The sequence below is a fragment of the Chaetomium strumarium genome, assembly GCF_033439665.1.
Source record: "Chaetomium strumarium strain CBS 333.67 chromosome Unknown B0T15scaffold_2, whole genome shotgun sequence".
In the NCBI taxonomy this organism is placed as follows: Eukaryota; Fungi; Ascomycota; class Sordariomycetes; order Sordariales; family Chaetomiaceae; genus Chaetomium; species Chaetomium strumarium.
The window spans coordinates 4,457,895-4,474,861 of NW_026944430.1; the positions used below are offsets into that span (position 1 = coordinate 4,457,895).

The following is a 16,967-nucleotide window of genomic DNA, read 5'->3' on the forward strand; positions in this document are numbered from 1 at the left end:
CTCGCCGTGCGGATACTGAAATGACAATTACGCCGCACTGTTTGTGTGGACAGCGTGATCCCCCGGGTCATATACCGGATCTCGGCATACGTGGCCGTTGTTCGTCATGGCCGTTTCTGCGAGGAACCCGAGTAGCCAGCAACGGTCTTTCGGTTGCAGTTACAGATTTTCCCCGCAGCTCAACACTACCGGCCAGCTTTTGGGCGATGCTGTGTTACAGCCTCAGGTGATTATCCTGCCTGCGGCCACCCGGAACAGGCAGCATGCAGAGATTCATATGAATGATTACACACCGGTATCACTGAACTGGATCGAAACCCTGTGCTCACCGAAGTCCAGAAAACAGCGACGAGCAGACCGTTGGAGCGTGATTTCTCCAGACACGAGTGGTGATTGACATGCACCAAAGATAGGTGGCCGTTGGGAAAGCTAGGGTAATCTGTTGATCTGCCGAAGGCTGGTACTGCGTACTAACGTAACATACCTGTACGGTACGTTATAATGTCGCCCAGCGCGGAAGTACTCTCTCCCTCGTCCTTTCCAGATCGGGACCGTGTCCCAATCGGACGGTCCAGGAGGGCGGCTACCGGGCGATCACCGCAGCCTCCTGCAGCCTGCTTTGACCGCACATTGGCCGACGTACGGCATTGTCCCGAGTCCTCAACACCACGTTTCGGTTTGAGGATATTCATCAAAGATGATTGCATTAGTTCAGTGGAGCACGCTATATCCACTACCCAGCGGTTGAGGCCTCTTGGATGAGATCCCTGGATTTCTACGGTAGTTGGCGAGATCACATCTCGTCACCTTGCGGAGTGCAGCAACCGTACCACGCCCAATGATGGTATCACAACCGTCAAGGACTCAAGACGGCCGTGTATGTCGAGCCGGCTCCGGGGGCCCCACCCGGAGTTCATCCGGCCCCGTACTGTCATATGAGGCCGCCATCGTTCTCGTGGACTAGTAGGAATGCTTGGCAATACCACATGGCCGAGAGGCATCCCGATCAGGGACCCTGGCCATGTCTGCCGCTCACCGTTTTCGATCATCTCTTGGCGACTGTTTCGATTTCGATCTCCGCTCACAGGACCTGGTCGGATCGTAGGCCATCGAAGACAGCCGATATTCCACATCAGTGTCCAGGGCCTCAAGAGCGGCCCGCTGGCGAGCGCAGAGTAATTTTTAACAGAGCCGTCTTACACTGGACCCGCCCAGATGGAGTACCCTGTCGGCGACGTCCCTACACATTTGGTGAGGTAAGGGTGTCTGTTAGCTGTGCAATTGATCGTTGAGAAGGCGACTTGTGGGCCGGATGGGCCTAATGCACGGTTTGGCGCTCGAAACAAGCCGGCGAAGTGGAAGTGTGAACCTGCCAGGGAAAAGGAAGACTGGCGGTATCCGGCGGGGCCTCGCACTTGATCGCACATGGGCTATCGCCATGCCTCCCGTCAACACGGGCGAGCGGGCGGGGCCGGTCCGCCAAAGGAGCCGTCCGAGACCCGTGGCTCTTCGGGAGAGAGGCACGGAGACTGGGCCCTCTTCTTTGCCCTCTTTCCGGAGACGGCACTTTCTTCCATACACCAGCCGTGGACTCCGAGTGGAAACGGAGATCTCGATACACGTGCCATTCTATTTCAGAATCTCGGGCAGTTTGAGGGTTCGTGGGGCGCTGCTTTGCGGCCATCCTTGGATCTTCTTTCGGCACCATACCGAAGATGCCAATTTAGCAAACTGTACTCGGTCAGTGCCTGCGCCAGTATACGTTCCACTCTCCCGCGCTGTAACACATGAGTGCCTGCGGTATGAGTCGACGGACACTTCTGTTGCTACTCCTGGAAGGACGCAGTTTAGAAACCAGTACGATTCGACTCTGCAGTTCACCAGCGACATCCCGACGCAGTGGGCGGCTCCTGCCGGGCGTCTTGCGAACGCACCATCACAGGTTCCAGGTTTAGCTTGAGTGCAACGTCAAAGTACACACACAGTCTACTTATTTTGACGTCAGCGTTCTTCCTGTGCCGTTCGCCAATTCCGGAAGACGTTACAATACCTACAATAGGATGGCACGCCTCTAAGCCACATGATTCGACGACTTCCATGGACGACTGCTTGTCTCGAAGTCACGTTCTGTGTTAGTCACGCCGCGGCGGGCTGTCCCGGATAGCCCTCCAGTTACGTTGCGGCGTTTCGTTTCCACCTCAGGCTGCGGCACTGGCAGCACCAATGCCAAGGTCGGCTTTTAGGCGGCTTTTTGGGGGCATTTTCGGGCAATGAGTGCTGCGCAGCCCACTAGGTCGCAGTGGAATCGCCAGGGGCACCTTGTCGGCACCCGTTACTGTGGACCTTACCTTACCTGTAACCTAGGTACCTAGGACCTGGCCCAAGCGTCGTGCGCACCTGCGGACTTGCACCTCAATCAGACCTCCAACGCTGCAGAGAGCTCTCGTTCCTGGCTGCTTTGCAGGGCGGGCCCACACCCTCCCGGCTGCGCCCTCGCATCCCGCCAGAACACCAAACCGGGACCAGGGCAGGCCAAACGAAGTCACGTACCGTACAGTCCCGGTTCAAGGCACCATGGGTTCTGTCGTCCCTGCGCCTTCATCGTCTGCATTAGCCTGCATGCCGCAGAAGATGCCCCAGTCATCAGTCGTTCGGATGTACCTGGTTCCTCACGGAATCTGCAGTGAGCGGTCCGCCGGCGTCATTGCTGCCTTCACGCCGCAGCGACCAGATGACGCCGCGAGGACTGGGAAGGCCATTGGGGCCTATAAGGCTGCCGTGATGCCCTCCTCGGTGTGTTGCGTTGACTGATGAGTCGACACCTCAGTCCTCGCGTTTTGTGCCTGAATTACTCATTTTCCTGTTTCCTTGTTCCGGTTGCTCAACGCTCGCTCGCTTCCACCTCGTTTCTCCGGCTCTGCTCGGCAGTCTCCGTCCAGTTGCTTCCTTACAGGTTGTGCCTAAGCCGTTTGTCATATTTAGTTTTCCTCTTCTCGCTCTCTTGTGCGAATCGTCCTCAGGCAGTCAGACAAACACTTTCACATCAGACGAAGTCCCAAGGACGTCATAGGACTCAACACAACACCCACATCAGTTCTCATCTTGTTGCCCTTCTTGCCTTACAACAAACACGTCGAGTACTCGCACGGAAGAAGCCGAGATGTGCTACCAGTTGGTTGAGCTCTACTCGGCATGCCGATGCCTCTACTACCAGCATGCTGTTGACCGGTGTGCGGCCTATGGTCGGCCAGGCCACGGCATTCAGCGGAAGACGATATTAGTTGGCTACGCCTGCAGCGAGCATTCATCACACGCCCCTGGAGGATACGACTACTCGAGCTCCCAGTACTCGGACTCGGGCTACTACTCGGGCCGGTCATCCAGGAGCTCCCGCGGCCACTACCGGTGAAGAGTGTTGTCTTCGATGATGGGCTGCTACCCCCGGCATCTACCAGCACTGGAGCGCTTTGAATTCGGGCATTGGGTGGCCTATCTCTACTCCTTCCGTGGAAGACCCTCGATGATAACCCAGCGCCCTTCCCTGCTCTCACATCTCTTCACGGCCCACGACCGCGCGGTAATGACGTCGATACCTCCTGCCTTCCGTTGACCGGCGGTATGGCAGCACTTGGTCGCACCTCCGCTAACTATTCGACAACCGCCGGACCGCCGGGAACAGCAGCTCTGTTATCGAAGACAGGAGATTTGGTCACAGTGAAGGCCACGGACATGAAACAAGCGCAATGGCAAACCAGCAACGAGAGACGACCTGGGGACGACTAGGGACACGACACAACGATTTCACCACGATTTCACCACGAGCAACGACTTCCCATCTCTTTTTTTGGGTTCAGCTTGGAAAATCGACTTCGGACTTGGAAGCATGGCGTGGGCATTGGAATGCATTACGGATATCGGCGATTCATGTACAACACCATTTTCTTGTTTTTCTCTTGTTTTCTTTTTCCTTTTTTTCTTCCTTTGGCTTCCACCTCCCTTTCTTGGGCTTGTCATGAACTTTCGGACGAGTCATGTATTCGGTTTACGATACCAGGCGTTATGGACAAGAGATACTCCGGGCAACTGGAAGGATCTGGGTACCTAGTGTTTTTCGTTTCTGTCTCTTTTAGCCTACGGGCATCATCTGGGTACCGGTTTCTTTTCAATGTTTTCTTAGAGTTCCTATATTTCCTTCTCTGTTCATGTCTTGGTCTCGAGATGCATGTATGGGTTTGGATGATTCACCGCTCACTTATGTCTAATTCCTGCTCTGGTAGCAGCGACAGTCACAGCAACAGCCACAGCCACGACGGGTCCGAGCAACAGGACAGATAGAGAAGGATTCTGAAAGGAGCAGCATGAGGTCTGCTCCGCGGGACATTGGGCTTTGTTTTTGATATCTTCTTACTCGTCTGCCCAGGCTGGCTTGGCCCCTCCCTGGCGGGATTTCCAGAGGGTGGGAGTACTACAAAAGACATTTTGAAGACACTTTGAGGCGGGGGAATGCTAGAAGTTGCACAAGGAATAGCGCAAATAGAGGCGGATATTCTAAACACACCACTACCTATGACACTATTGCTACATTAACCGATCGCTGTATACTGTAGGCTGCCGTCAACCACTCGAAAAATGATTCCAAATGCGGTAAGAGCTTTGTTGTTCGCTCCCAGGCAGTGCATCATCCATCTCCATAACACGGCCACCCATAAACAGTTCCCCCTAAATTTTCGTGCCTCTTCGAAGTGCTTTAGTCCCACTACCACTATGGATTTGTAAGGCCTTCGAAGACTTCCTATTGGAATTAGAAATCAAGTGCAGTGTCATGGGGACGGACTGCGGTGCAACAGTGCGCTTGAACCAAGTTGGCGGAAGGGATCGCGATTGGGTGACCAAATCACCAAGGAGAAAATACCCCTGAGCTGCCTGGCAGCAGCCAATTGGGACGTGCCGTAACAATGAAATTGACAAAATATCCCGTTTCGGGGCAACCAAACATGCACTTTCTTCGAATGCGGATTGGAACAGACGGACCACAACAGCGCATGTTTCACGGATCTTGATAGCGTGGTGATGCGAGTTTAAAATTGGGGCGCGAAGCCTTGATCCAGCCGCGGTCAGCACCTTACAGCAATTGAAGGCTCAGCCCGCAACTCAGGCGCCCAATACCAGTTAAGGGAACGATAAAAATAGAGGGGCAGAACCAAGCTGGCGGGGTGTAAGGAAAATAACAGTACGACGATACATACGAGGCTAAATGTTGGTATTCCCGGTTCAAGTTAACTATTATGGAACAGCAGGGTGGGACCCAGCGGCTACACCTTGGTTGCTGACCACGAGATATTTCCAGCGTTTCTTGCACACACACCTACTTTTAATGTTGCTGGCAATGCAACGTGAGGACTCTATTACTCAGCACGCGATTGCTAATCACCATGGCCTTCTCCCGGCAGGAGCTTGGTTCAAATACATGGAGAAAGTCGCCGGGCAGCTCGGGGCCGGATCGGATCGCAGAATCTCGCCGGAACAACCTGCCACGGGCCCGCGGATGTCGAAATGCAGCCGCCGGAGCCGAACCGCAGCGGGGGCTACGGACAGCGCCGCCGCCACGCCGCTGCCCTCGTCTTAACTTGACTAGAGCCGGCAGACATTATCCCAGGCTATTCCCATTGCATCATCGGTACAGGCGTGAGCTGGGTGGCCCAGGCCTCGCCGAGCTTAGGAATGAATGGGTACACAGTACATGCCGCCCTTCGACACCAAGCGGCCGGATCACACGTGGACTTGGGTCCTTCACTATTCCGGTCGTCCCGACATGGCGGCCCAGGTTCGTCACCGGTTTGCGTAACCAAGTCCCCTGTACTGTATGTACAATACATACAATGCATATACTGGCAGGACACTGCTGTCACATGCAGCTGCATATACGCAACTCATTGCATGTCCTCACTACATCTCTCCATGCAGTGTACCGGTGTGAGGCGCTTGACCGTTAACTAGCTCGTGCGACACACTCTTTTGCTTGCGCGATGTACTGGCTGCGCGTTATACGAACACATAGCTGTTTACTTCACCCGCACCACTCGGTTAACCAAACCTGCAAACCACCTGGGTGGTGGTCGATGATACCCTTACGCCGCAGGTTAAACAACCTCTGCCACGAGAGCACATGGGAAACTTCGGACGGTCCGGATCCACGTAAGCACTTGTGTACCTCGCTCTTTGTGCGACACTCGACAGTGATCGTCATACTATTCTAGAACGATACACAAAAAGACCTGCAGCATGCAGGTAGGGTTGCTTTCAGCGGTTGACAGAAGGTTCGCAGGCAGAATGTGACCTTAGGAATCGGGAAGATGTGGCAGGTCATGTTATCTGTCGAAGATGTATGTGGATGCAAACCAGATCTGCGACACACGGCGTGGCACTGCGATAGGACAACACCACTCCAGCGCGCTGTGCTGTCTTGGGATGAAACATGGGATGGGCCTAATTGAACGAAAGGCTCGGGAGAGCCGATCAACAACCTCTACTAAGCAAAAAAAGAGACAGTTTATTTGGCCTGTATGAAATTGCGAACGTCCATTGCACTAACCGTTCACAACGCCGCGAGAAGACATCAAAGAAATAGTGATGGTCTACAAGACAAGAAAAGAGCACACAGTTAGCAGCTCTTACGGTGGATTCTGCACGACCTCTTCCTCATGCTATAGAATATACCTATGCTCCGGGCTAAGCCAATCTTGCAATAACCTGGCCACGGTTTGCCATAGTGATCTGTCTCTTGAACAGCGATCTATGCGGGGGTGTATCTGGGCTCAAACAAGAGCCAAAGAACTGGAACCCTAGCACCTACACGCCTAGACACCCTCGCGGAGAAATGAACCTAGCAAATGCACCGTAGGATAGGAGAAACCAGCATTAGGGAGAGTGCTCTATGTTGAAATGCGCCAACACTCAACACTCAACGCTCGAAGAGTTTAAGAGTACAACTAGGTAGCAAACACTCGTATGCCCGTTGACAGTTCTACATGCCCCTTTTTGGGAGACCTCTGAACCCCAACCCTCAGCTAGTTGTCCTGGCTCCCTGGACTCTGCCGGGGGGCGTTATAACCGAGGTTTAACCGGTATCTCACTTACATGGCGAGGTCTTATCGCTTATCGGTCTCTTAGATGCCCCGCGACGCGTTCAAGCGCGTTGATGGGTGTATCAACAGGTAGAGCTGCTCGCAACCAACCGACCGATTTCCATTTGTGAAGGTGGAAAAGAACTGGGAGAGAGTCACTGCGTCCCGTTCTTTTCAGCCACAGGTACTCGGCTTTCTCTCAACCTACAAAGTCTTTCTTCCTTAGACCGGGTCTCCTTGTCTTTTCCAAGCTCTTTTCACCGTGCTTCAGAAGTTCAGAGTAACCTGATGACCTTTAAGCTCACAACTTTACTCGAGCTTGGCGTGGACTTAAGACAAGTCGATCACAACAAATCAGTCAATTACCGCCCATCTCAACCCTGCACCACCAAGCGCAACACAATTACAGCCGACAACGCCATGGCTGAATCGGGGAGTCTCGTCCCCGGTGCTCAGCCGAATGCCCCCGACCCAGAATGGGAGGAAAAGTTCAGAACGACTCTAGCCGAGGGTCGAATGCTCATGGACAGTGACAATCGCGCACCCTCCATGGCTTTGCCCATCATCATGGAGGTGAGCTCAGTTCCATCGAAGCCGAATCCGGGCCAAGGCCGATCGATCGGCTAATGATGGAAAAGGCTGTGAACATGTGCCCGTGCGACCCAGCGGGCAGTGGAAAGACCCGTCACGACAAAGACAAGTCGTGCAACATCTCGCAGTGCATAGACGCTGTGCGGAGCGACAACCCAGGTGCCCTCTATGAGGTGGCCAAGCGCCCTTGTGCTTGTGGATACTCTTGGCCGTCTTGCACCCGCATAGAGCACGCCATCGCTCTCGATGCACTCGCTGAGTGTCTCACCAAAGCCGGCCAGCATGTCTCGGCTTTCTCGACGGCGCTTAGCATTATTCGCTTGGATCCCGCCTCAGCCGTGGTGAGTGTTGCTTACAGCTTGACATCAGAAGTGACGGGACATGAGGATGGCGGGCTCACGCCATCTTTCGTTTTTATAGGGCTACTGCCGGACGGCCAAGATCCTCCGGTATCTGCTCAAGAAGAAGGACCCCAAGGCGGATTCTAATGTGGCCCGTTCCTTGGGCGTCATTCTTCGGCATGCCAAGTTGCCCTCTGCCGACACGCTTCGAGATGTGCTTAAGCAGTTCGTATCGAGCGGGTTGTGGAGCACCGACAAGTATGGCAACGGGCTCAACGACAGTTACGACGTGAGCAGTCTCCCATAAGGTTCCGAGATACCAAACATGAGACCGGACACTGACACCTAGGTGCCTTTAACCAGGTCATTCTCCATATAATAGCCCACAGCCTGAAGATCAGTGCCGCCCGCATTGATCCCGTCCAGAAATTCCCCCAAGAGGTGCTAAGCATGATCTTTGCACACCTCGATACCACGAGTCTCCTGTAAGCAACCGGATTCCGTGTTGGAGAAGGATGGTGCACTTGTCTAACAACTGGTTTCACCAAAGCAAATGCCTTCGGGTCAGCAAGCAGTGGCACCGAGTGGTACTAGGGGACAGCTCGCTCTGGCTTGACGTGAGACTCATCCGCCCGCTGAATCCCAAGACGGACTTTGCGCGTTTCCTCCAGCAACGCCCCGGGATCACAACGCTTGCCATCTACGATGCCGCTGATTTCCAGGTCAATGAGACCAAGCTCAGGAGTATCATGTACGGTCTGCGCCAGCTGAAGCGCCTATATCTCAACTCGGGGAAGGCTCTTCCTGCGATCCAGAAGCTTGCTTTCAAGAGCATGTGGCTGAAGACTGCCGCGAGCCTGACCCACCTTTCCATCTCGGGTTTTGACAGCGAGGAACCAGTCGAGGCCCTCGTTAGGCTCTCCGCGAAGACCCTCCAGGCTCTCGATCTGGTCAAGACAGGCCACGAGGTGAACGAAATCTTCAAGAAGTCCCCCTGCTTTCCGAATCTGAAGAAACTGCGGATCATCAGTGGATACACGCCGCAGGAGATAGAAATGCACCTGCCTGAGATCGAAACAGTAAGCCCGCCCGGTATCCCACAACTTCCATCGTGGGAGAGCGACAGCAACTAAACCGGACTAGGAGTTCATTGTGCTTGCCACACCGGTGCTGGAACAGTTCCACCTGGACGGATTCTTCGTCTGCTGGCGCAATGAGTACAGTGGTCCGTCGACCCTCACTGTTCAGGCTAAGAACAGCCTGTGGCGCTCTCTCGAACGGGTCATCCTCGGCCCGGAGTTGGTCTTCTCGAACCATGCGCAAATATGGAGGTCTAAGCTGTGCCGTATCCTCCCTCCCTTTACCAGCAATCTGCGGTCCTTCGAGGTCCTCGGCCCTAGGTGTGCCCAGATCGCCGACAACGTTCTGTTTACCTTCGAGGTGGAGAACGCGGGTCCGGATTGGCAGGGCTACAGCGTGTACAACAGGGACCCGAACCCGCCAAACTTGGTGAACCTAGAGGTATTCCGTTGCCGGGCGGAATCGCCCGACATCGTCCGGTACTTGGCAGATGTCATCGGGCCCGCGGCACGGGCCGGCAGCCTGAAGTTCCTTGAGCTGACCCTGCCGGGGCCCATCAGTCTCTTCCGGATCGCCGACCCTGTCAGGGAGCTCTCGTTTGCCGTCTCGGAGAACCTCCACACGCTGGGCCTGCACCGCTTCAACTTCTACTACGACAGGCACGACCGGCTGGGCACCACCAAGGCCTTCGACGGCCAGCCCTTCATCGACTGGATAGAGTGCTTCCCCAACCTTCACACCGTGCTCGTCTACCCGGACGAGTGGGAGGCCGTGGATCTCTTCATCATGCAGCTGATCGCCCATCCGCGCGTCAAGGTCATCCACCAGGACGTCCTGCGCGGCGTGGCCTGGGACAACGCCCAGAGACTGGCCGAGCTGCACGGTGTCGAGCTGCACCACACCCCCTTCTTCGCGCCGACAAGATGGCATGTGTTTGAGGATTAAGTCAGCCACAGATCGTGTTGGTTGATGCCGAATCGGGAGAGGCTTTTGAAAGCTGTACTAATTCACGACCGAAATGACGAAGACGAGAAACGACAAAGGAAAGAATGACTATAAGGCAACTTGGAGTTCAGGGGCCGGCCATGGCTGGATCATCTGGACGGTAGAGCAATGGCGCGCTTGGGAACATGGCCGGTTGATTTCACTTAGATGAAACGGCATCTGCATGAGCGCTGGCATTGGCATTGGATGTAGGCGTTTTGCTGGGGGCTACCACTCGTCTGATAGGTATGGGACCCATCGAGTGAGGATGGGATGGACAGACGGGACCATTGGCCCAACCTTGTCGTAATGAAATAATGCAATGTGAGGATAGGTTATACTTTTCTGTTGGACGACTCGGGTACCTTGGGCAGCTTACGGAGTCCGCCCAAGGTGGGATGGGATCTTGATGGATTCCACTGCCAGATATGGAGGCTATCCTACATTAGGTGGGGTACTTAGGTAGCCTATGAGCCAGAACTGTAGGGTAATATGAGGAGACATTCAATCCCGCTTTGAGACACTGATTTCTTCTGACACGCCTGTGGGTATTATGTAGGTCAAGCTGCACTCTTCGGTGACTAGGCTTCTTGCTTAATTCGCTCACGACGACAGGTGAATTTCAAAATCACGGACGAGACAAGCTTCGACTCAGAGATGTCTTGTACAGCCGGGTTTTTTACCGTCGTCTCCCTTGGACCCGATGTAAGATACGAGTTCGTTCCCTACCTACCCATTTACCTGCCTAGGTATGTAAGGTACTAGTACCTACCTAGTTATTGTCCTCGCAGACGAAGCGAGCGTATTTCCTCGGTTTACTATGTCGTAATGCCAGAGTCATGACAGCCAAGTACTTTTCCGTCAGCACAGACGTTTTCCCGCTGTCGGTATAAAACATTCCTTGTGTCATTACAGCTGTTTATACTCCGTCAGTACAAAACGTTCTTTTCTCTGTTCGTACGAACGAGCCCTCACGTCAGTACCGACATTCAAAATGTCAAGATCAATCATTTCACACACGGCAAGCCACCACCCCAAAGCCCAAGAAGACGACAAGGCACTCAAGGAGCCGCCGGCGTCCGGTCTTGAAGTTATGAAAACGCAATGCGAAAGACTGGCGTTGTATAATCTTTTTTTTTTTCTGTTTGATGGTTAAATGGCGATGGCCTTTCACCATAAGAAGTGATGGCATAGATGATGATAGCTATGAATCTATGACATGTCATCAGACACTAGATAGCATCAGGACCCGACTGTCAAACACCACCTGAATGTTTCTGAGACCTAGACTCGAGGCAGTGTAATTGAATAGAGTTGACTACCTTACTTTACCTTAGTATTCGCTAAGCATGAAAAAAGGAGGGAAGAAACCAGCTTTGATCCAAATGTCACGAGACTATCAGCCGAGCAAATATCGAGGGATAAGAAGATAGCAGATCGAAGAAGAGAGTCCCTGAACAAGGGGGCAAAACACCGCACGGAGACATGAAGGCAGCATAATGTTTTGATTACGCGGATCACGGTCCAACGAGACCACACACCTATTGACTTCATATACCTCTGATGATATTTTTAGTCCTGGCGATGACTGACGGTGGGCTGCCCAACGCCATACTGACTACGGGTAGGCACAACATTACGCCCCTCTAGGCTCTAGCTACCTTGAACTTCATGAAGGATTCAGCAAAACCTTGTGCGGGGCCACAACAACCAATTCAAGCTTGAACATGCTATATTCTCAGTACTAACCGGGGCCGTTGGGACACAAGTAACTAGCCCACGACCCTGACTGATATCCATGAAGAGGCTATCTTGGTGATGATGAATCCATCAAACAAAGCAATAAAGGTAAAAAAAACACGCAAACCGGTCCGAAGGAGTAAAAAAAATATGCCTCCCCCTGTCTGATGGGAGTCCATGCCCTCGCACCATAACCGATACCACAGGAGAGGAAAAAAGGAACAAGCGCCGTCGCACAGAACCCAGAGTAGCGGCCATAACCATGCATCAAAAACAAAAAAAGAAAAGGGCAAATCAACAAAAGAATCCAACCGTCCAGCCCCTTTTTTGCCCCAAGCAGTCTCACTCGATAGAGTCGATCTCGACCCTTTCCCGGCGCGACTCCCGACTCAGGCTCGCGACTTTAGCCTTCAGCTCCTCCCGGACCGACTCCGTCCGGCGCGCCTTCTCGGCCGCAGCAGCCTTGGCGACGGCGGCGACGGCCTCCTTGGTCTTCTCGGAAGCCTCCTTCCACCCGGCAGCACCCCCAGCAGCAGCAGTAGCAGCAGCTCCCTCCTAGTGCCGGCCGGCGCGGAGCTGACGCACGCAACGTTGGGCCTGCCGCATCTTGCAGCTCATGTGGTACCCCGGCTCGTTGGCCTTGCGCCACTCGAGGTACTGCTCGTAGAGCTGCTGCTTGACCGGGTCGTGGTCGCGGGGCTTCTCCGTGACGGGGAACCACGCGCGAGGCGGTTTGGCAGCGGTGGCGGCGAGAGGAGGGACGGGGGTGGTGGCAATAGAGAGCGTGCCCGCGGCGGCGACCTGGGGCGACGGGGCGAGCAGTGGCACGGCGGTCGGCGGCGGCGGGTACGTGTGGTACAGGCCGTGGTGGGCGCCGACGGGCGTCATGGAAGGGTACGCCCCAACGCCGAGGGTGGCGGCGAGCAAGGGGCTGCTGTGCGCCAGGCCTGCCGCGGGCGCCAGTGCGGCAGCCATGGGCATCGGAGTCAGGGCTGCCAGGCCGCCGGGGACCGTTCCGCTCAGAGACCCGTACCCAGCGCGGTACAGACCCGCGTGCGGGTGGTAGGCCTCGGGGCGCGGGAGACTGCCCGTGCCCGCAGCCGGGGCGGCAGTCGCTCCATTCCGCTGAGATAGGCCGGCCAAAGTGTTCTCCTGCGCAGGGGCTCCGCGGACCGGCGAACGCGCTGACATCACGTTGGGGAAGATGTTGGTCAGCGGTTGGCGGGACAGCTTCTTGGGGGAGAATGGTACCGCATGATCCGCATCGGTCTTCATCACCGACTTAAACTCGGCAGCGGCGGGGTTCAGCGCCTTGGTGCCGTCCGTCGAGCTCTCCTTCCGCGTGTGAAGGTGGCCGTTTCGCGAGTCGGCAGGTGTCGTGTCGGAGCGGTTACTTTCACTTCGCTCGCCGCTGGTCCCAGAGGCGTACCCAGAGTCGGCCGATTGTGGTTTCCGCCCGCTGCTGCCGCTGCTGGTTCCCGGGGCATCGTCCTTCAGTTTCATGGCGATGATTGCCGGGTCGACAAACGGGCGAGGTACCGCCTTGCCCTTGCCGCCGGGCTCAGCCACCGATGGTTGGGGGCGCTGAGGCCTCTGGCTGAGACGGCTGAGCAAAGTCCGGAAGCGGGCGTCATCATCGTGCGACGGATCCGTTGGTGCATGGCGTGCCACTTGTGAACTTGTCACATCCTCGCTTTGCCGTATTATCTCCTGGAGATTAGCCAGGAGAAAGTCGCGGCCCTCGGATGTGGTGGATGGGAGACGAGTCGGGCCGTTGAGGGGTCTCAGTCTTGCCACTGCTATACCAGCGCGTGAAGACTGATTCGCACGCACGGGTGTCACCTCGAAAACAAACTGGTTCGGCAACCTGACGATCTCGTTGTTTACACTCGTGGTCATGTGGTTGACCGCTCGCAGCCTGACTGTCGCCGTTTCAAGGCGCTCCTCGTCACCCGCCGACGACGACGAGGACGAGGAGGAAGAGACCGGGCAGACGGGCGCAGAAACAACGTTCTCCCAGGGAGCGGTCTTTCGGTTGGGGTGACGGTACTGCGGGCCACATGCGGCGGCAGCTGCCGATGAGCTGGAGTCGTTCCTCCTGCGCCAGTCGGTTGACGTAATGGCCGGGGACTGGCCCAGCTTGGTCCGGTTTGGCCTCCTGATGGCAGAAGCAGGGGTGGCACACTCGCCCATCTTGCTCGATCGCGAGTCCAAAGCTCTGAGCGTCGACGGGATGTGGAGAGAGCAAGAAAGTAACAAGTAGACTCCGCGCAAGGGAGGGCAGGAGAGGAAAGAGAGCACCGGAGAGCACAAGAGACCAGCGAGACTCCGGGGTCAGTCTTCTTTTGCTCAGCGACCGACGTGTGCTTGAAGAGCGCAGTAACGATGGGTGCTGTTGGCGTGTGGGTGTGGATTGTTTTGGTCCAAGATCGAATCGCTTCCCTGGACAGTCGTCCGCAAGTCAACGCTTTGGTGTTCGGAACGAAGTCCAAGATGATGAAGTGATGTTAAATGCTCCGAGACAATATGCAGACAGTACCCAAAAAGGCTGGCGGGTGGTTGGGATTGCAACTTTCGCTTGGAGGATCCGTGATGAAGATGAGTGAAGACGGGTGAGGAAGAGAGGAAGAGAGTTCGAGTCTGGCTCTGGCGAGGCTGGAGTCTGGACCCCTGGCGGTATATAATGCGGGCGGAGAAAGGGCGAGGCATCCTCCATCACTCCTCTATACCACAGAAACGGCATGAGCAGTCCACGCATTTTCCACAGTGTGACAAGGACAACCAAATCAAGCCCGTGCGGCGACTGCCAAACAGAATCAATGACGGAAATCGTTGGGCATGGCGACTTCCATGTTATGAGGGCCCACGATCTGTGACGGCAACTTGAATGTCAATGACGTCCACGAGTGGAAGGCGTGTGTGTGCGTGCGTGTATGCCTACGTCCATGGTACTTCACAACCGCCAGCCGCCTCCCACGGCCCGCCGTCCGATACAGCTTCTCAAAAAGGACCAATGAGCACAAAAATCAAACATTGTATGGAAACCCGTAACGTACATTATCAGCGAGCGGGACATATCAGCGAGCGGGACACTCTCCACTACTCTATAACAACTAATCTCAATTGCAATGCAACAACACTAAGAACCAACTACAATTACATCAGAAACAGATGAATCAGACCCTTCTGCACCCTCCTGGCAAGTGCGGGCATTATGACCAGGCTTGCCGCATACACCACAGCACCGAACCTTCGTACGACCCCCCCCAGCACCACTACCATCCAGCTGTGTTTCTTGCATTGCCTCCCCACCTATAGCCCCCTGGCCTACCACCTCCTGTGCCTCCTGCACAGTAAGTGATCCTCCAAGCCGTACACGTGTTTTTTTGGCTCTCCGGCGCTTGCTTAGCGCCTCGTTGGCCTTGCGGAGCGAAGACACCTCTGCCTGAAGGAGGGCCACCTGGTGCATTACAGCCATCGTACCCTTGGTAAGCTGGTCCACAGCAGCCAACATCGAAGTCGGGGAGCTATTTTGATGGTTGGCAATGCGAGTCTTGATGAGCGTTGACTGTGAGTTGGCTTCTCGGGGGTTGTGTGGTGTCTGGAAGACCCAAGATTGTGCAGTGCCTGGCCGTGAGGTTGGGGGTGTTGGTGTACGAAGCTTGATATCTAGCTTCGAAAGTACCCTCTCTGGATTGTACGGCATAAGGCCAGCCCCTGCAAAACCGCCCTGGATATTCCTCTTGGTGATAGAGGCAAAGAAGGCCGCGCGAAAGGTACAAAGGAACTCGAGCTTGCTTATATGGTTGATATGTGCGCGCATTAAGTCCTCGATCTGGCGACCGTACGCCTGCTTCAACGGCCCAAAGCAGCCAACATCAAGTGGCTGGAGGAGGTGGGAGGAATGTGGAGGTATGCAGAGCGTGATAATGTTGTTCTGCTGGCAGTAGAGCTCGAACTCGGTTGAGTGGTGGCTTTCGTGGCCATCGAGGATCAACAACCGGTATTTGCCCTTTGTCCGAGGCGCTGTATGGTAGTCGAAGTGCTTGATCCAATCAAGGCCTACCGCATTGGTAATCCAGCCATTTTCGGTAGTTGCAATGCGCCAGTCGGCTGGGAGGTTGCACTCAGTACACCAGTTGGCGAGGTGGAACTGCGCCGCTAAGATGATGAACGGAGGGATAGCCCAGCCAAGGGCATTGACGCCTTGGATCACCGTCGCCCATTCGCGGTTGCCAGGCTGGGCTAGCTTCGCCTTGCCATAGCCATCCGAGGTTGTAACCACCATGCCCGGGAAGATAATGCCCATTATAAACCCAGTCTCGTCGAAGTTATAGATATCGTCATCTACGATACCGTACTTGGCCTTGACATTCCGTACAAGGGCAAACCACTCGCCAATGACCTTCGGATCCTCGCACTTTGCCCTCTGGTAGTCGTATCTTCGCGAATAACGCGTACGGAGCTCTGGCTGGCGTTTGACAAACCGATGCGCCCAGAGCTTGCCGACAGGGGGCACATCGCGTACGCGTAATAGTTGGTTGGCCATATCTTCTACACCACTCAATCTTGGTGGAAAAGCTCGTATAGATAGCTCAATAATATATTGAACAATAGCCTCCTCTTCAGATTGGGTAAGCTTCTTCGAATTGGCTGGAAGATCGCGTCGTATAGGCCGGCCGGTACGTCGGTAGCCGAGGGTTGAAACTGGCACGTTATAGAGCTTGGCCGCGGCTCGAAGGCTGTTCTATATCATTTTCAAGAGCTTTGAGGGCCAAGGTTACCCTAGCTTCCTTTGAAGTGGAAGACATCTTTAGTTGTAGGAAAAACGCGTTGTTAGAGGTAGATGAGGAAGGACGCGTTGTGCCAAGAAATTAGTGTCCCGCTCGCTGATATGTCCCGCTCGCTGATAATGTACGTTATAGGAGTTCAGATAATTAGAGCCACCTCAAGGGGGAAAGGCTAATGTAGGGTTAGGGTAGTCCCTTATAGTATACTTAGCAGAAAAATCCCATTTTCCGCAACCAGACTTCCGGAGGCAGAATAAACGCCTTATCGTCAACGAGAGGTCTGGAAAAGCTCAACAGTTGGAAAGTTAGGCCTCGTT

The 16,967-nt window shown here is 54.8% G+C and overlaps 3 protein-coding genes across 3 annotated transcripts; 2 read left to right on the plus strand and 1 right to left on the minus strand.

Annotated features, from left to right (window-relative positions):
• Positions 1-2,489: 2,489 nt before the first annotated feature.
• Positions 2,490-3,409, plus strand: B0T15DRAFT_551529 (uncharacterized protein; the record flags this gene model as incomplete). The annotated part of the gene is made up of 2 exons (XM_062870271.1): positions 2,490-2,793; positions 3,095-3,409. Exons 1-2 carry the CDS (start codon positions 2,575-2,577, stop codon positions 3,407-3,409), a joined length of 534 nt encoding a protein of 177 aa, XP_062724910.1. The 5' UTR covers positions 2,490-2,574.
• A 4,135-nt stretch (positions 3,410-7,544) lies between these two features.
• On the plus strand, positions 7,545-10,081 carry B0T15DRAFT_509519 (uncharacterized protein; the record flags this gene model as incomplete). The annotated part of the gene is made up of 6 exons (XM_062867794.1): positions 7,545-7,697; positions 7,763-8,056; positions 8,136-8,345; positions 8,420-8,541; positions 8,607-9,135; positions 9,200-10,081. 6 exons carry the CDS (start codon positions 7,545-7,547, stop codon positions 10,079-10,081), a joined length of 2,190 nt encoding a protein of 729 aa, XP_062724911.1.
• Positions 10,082-11,834: 1,753 nt separating this feature from the next.
• Positions 11,835-14,053, minus strand: B0T15DRAFT_551533 (uncharacterized protein; the record flags this gene model as incomplete). The annotated part of the gene is made up of 2 exons (XM_062870272.1): positions 11,835-12,415; positions 12,446-14,053. The coding sequence occupies 2 exons, from the start codon at positions 14,051-14,053 to the stop codon at positions 12,203-12,205; spliced, it is 1,821 nt and encodes a 606-aa protein (XP_062724912.1). The 3' UTR covers positions 11,835-12,202.
• Between the last annotated feature and the right edge of the window lie 2,914 nt (positions 14,054-16,967).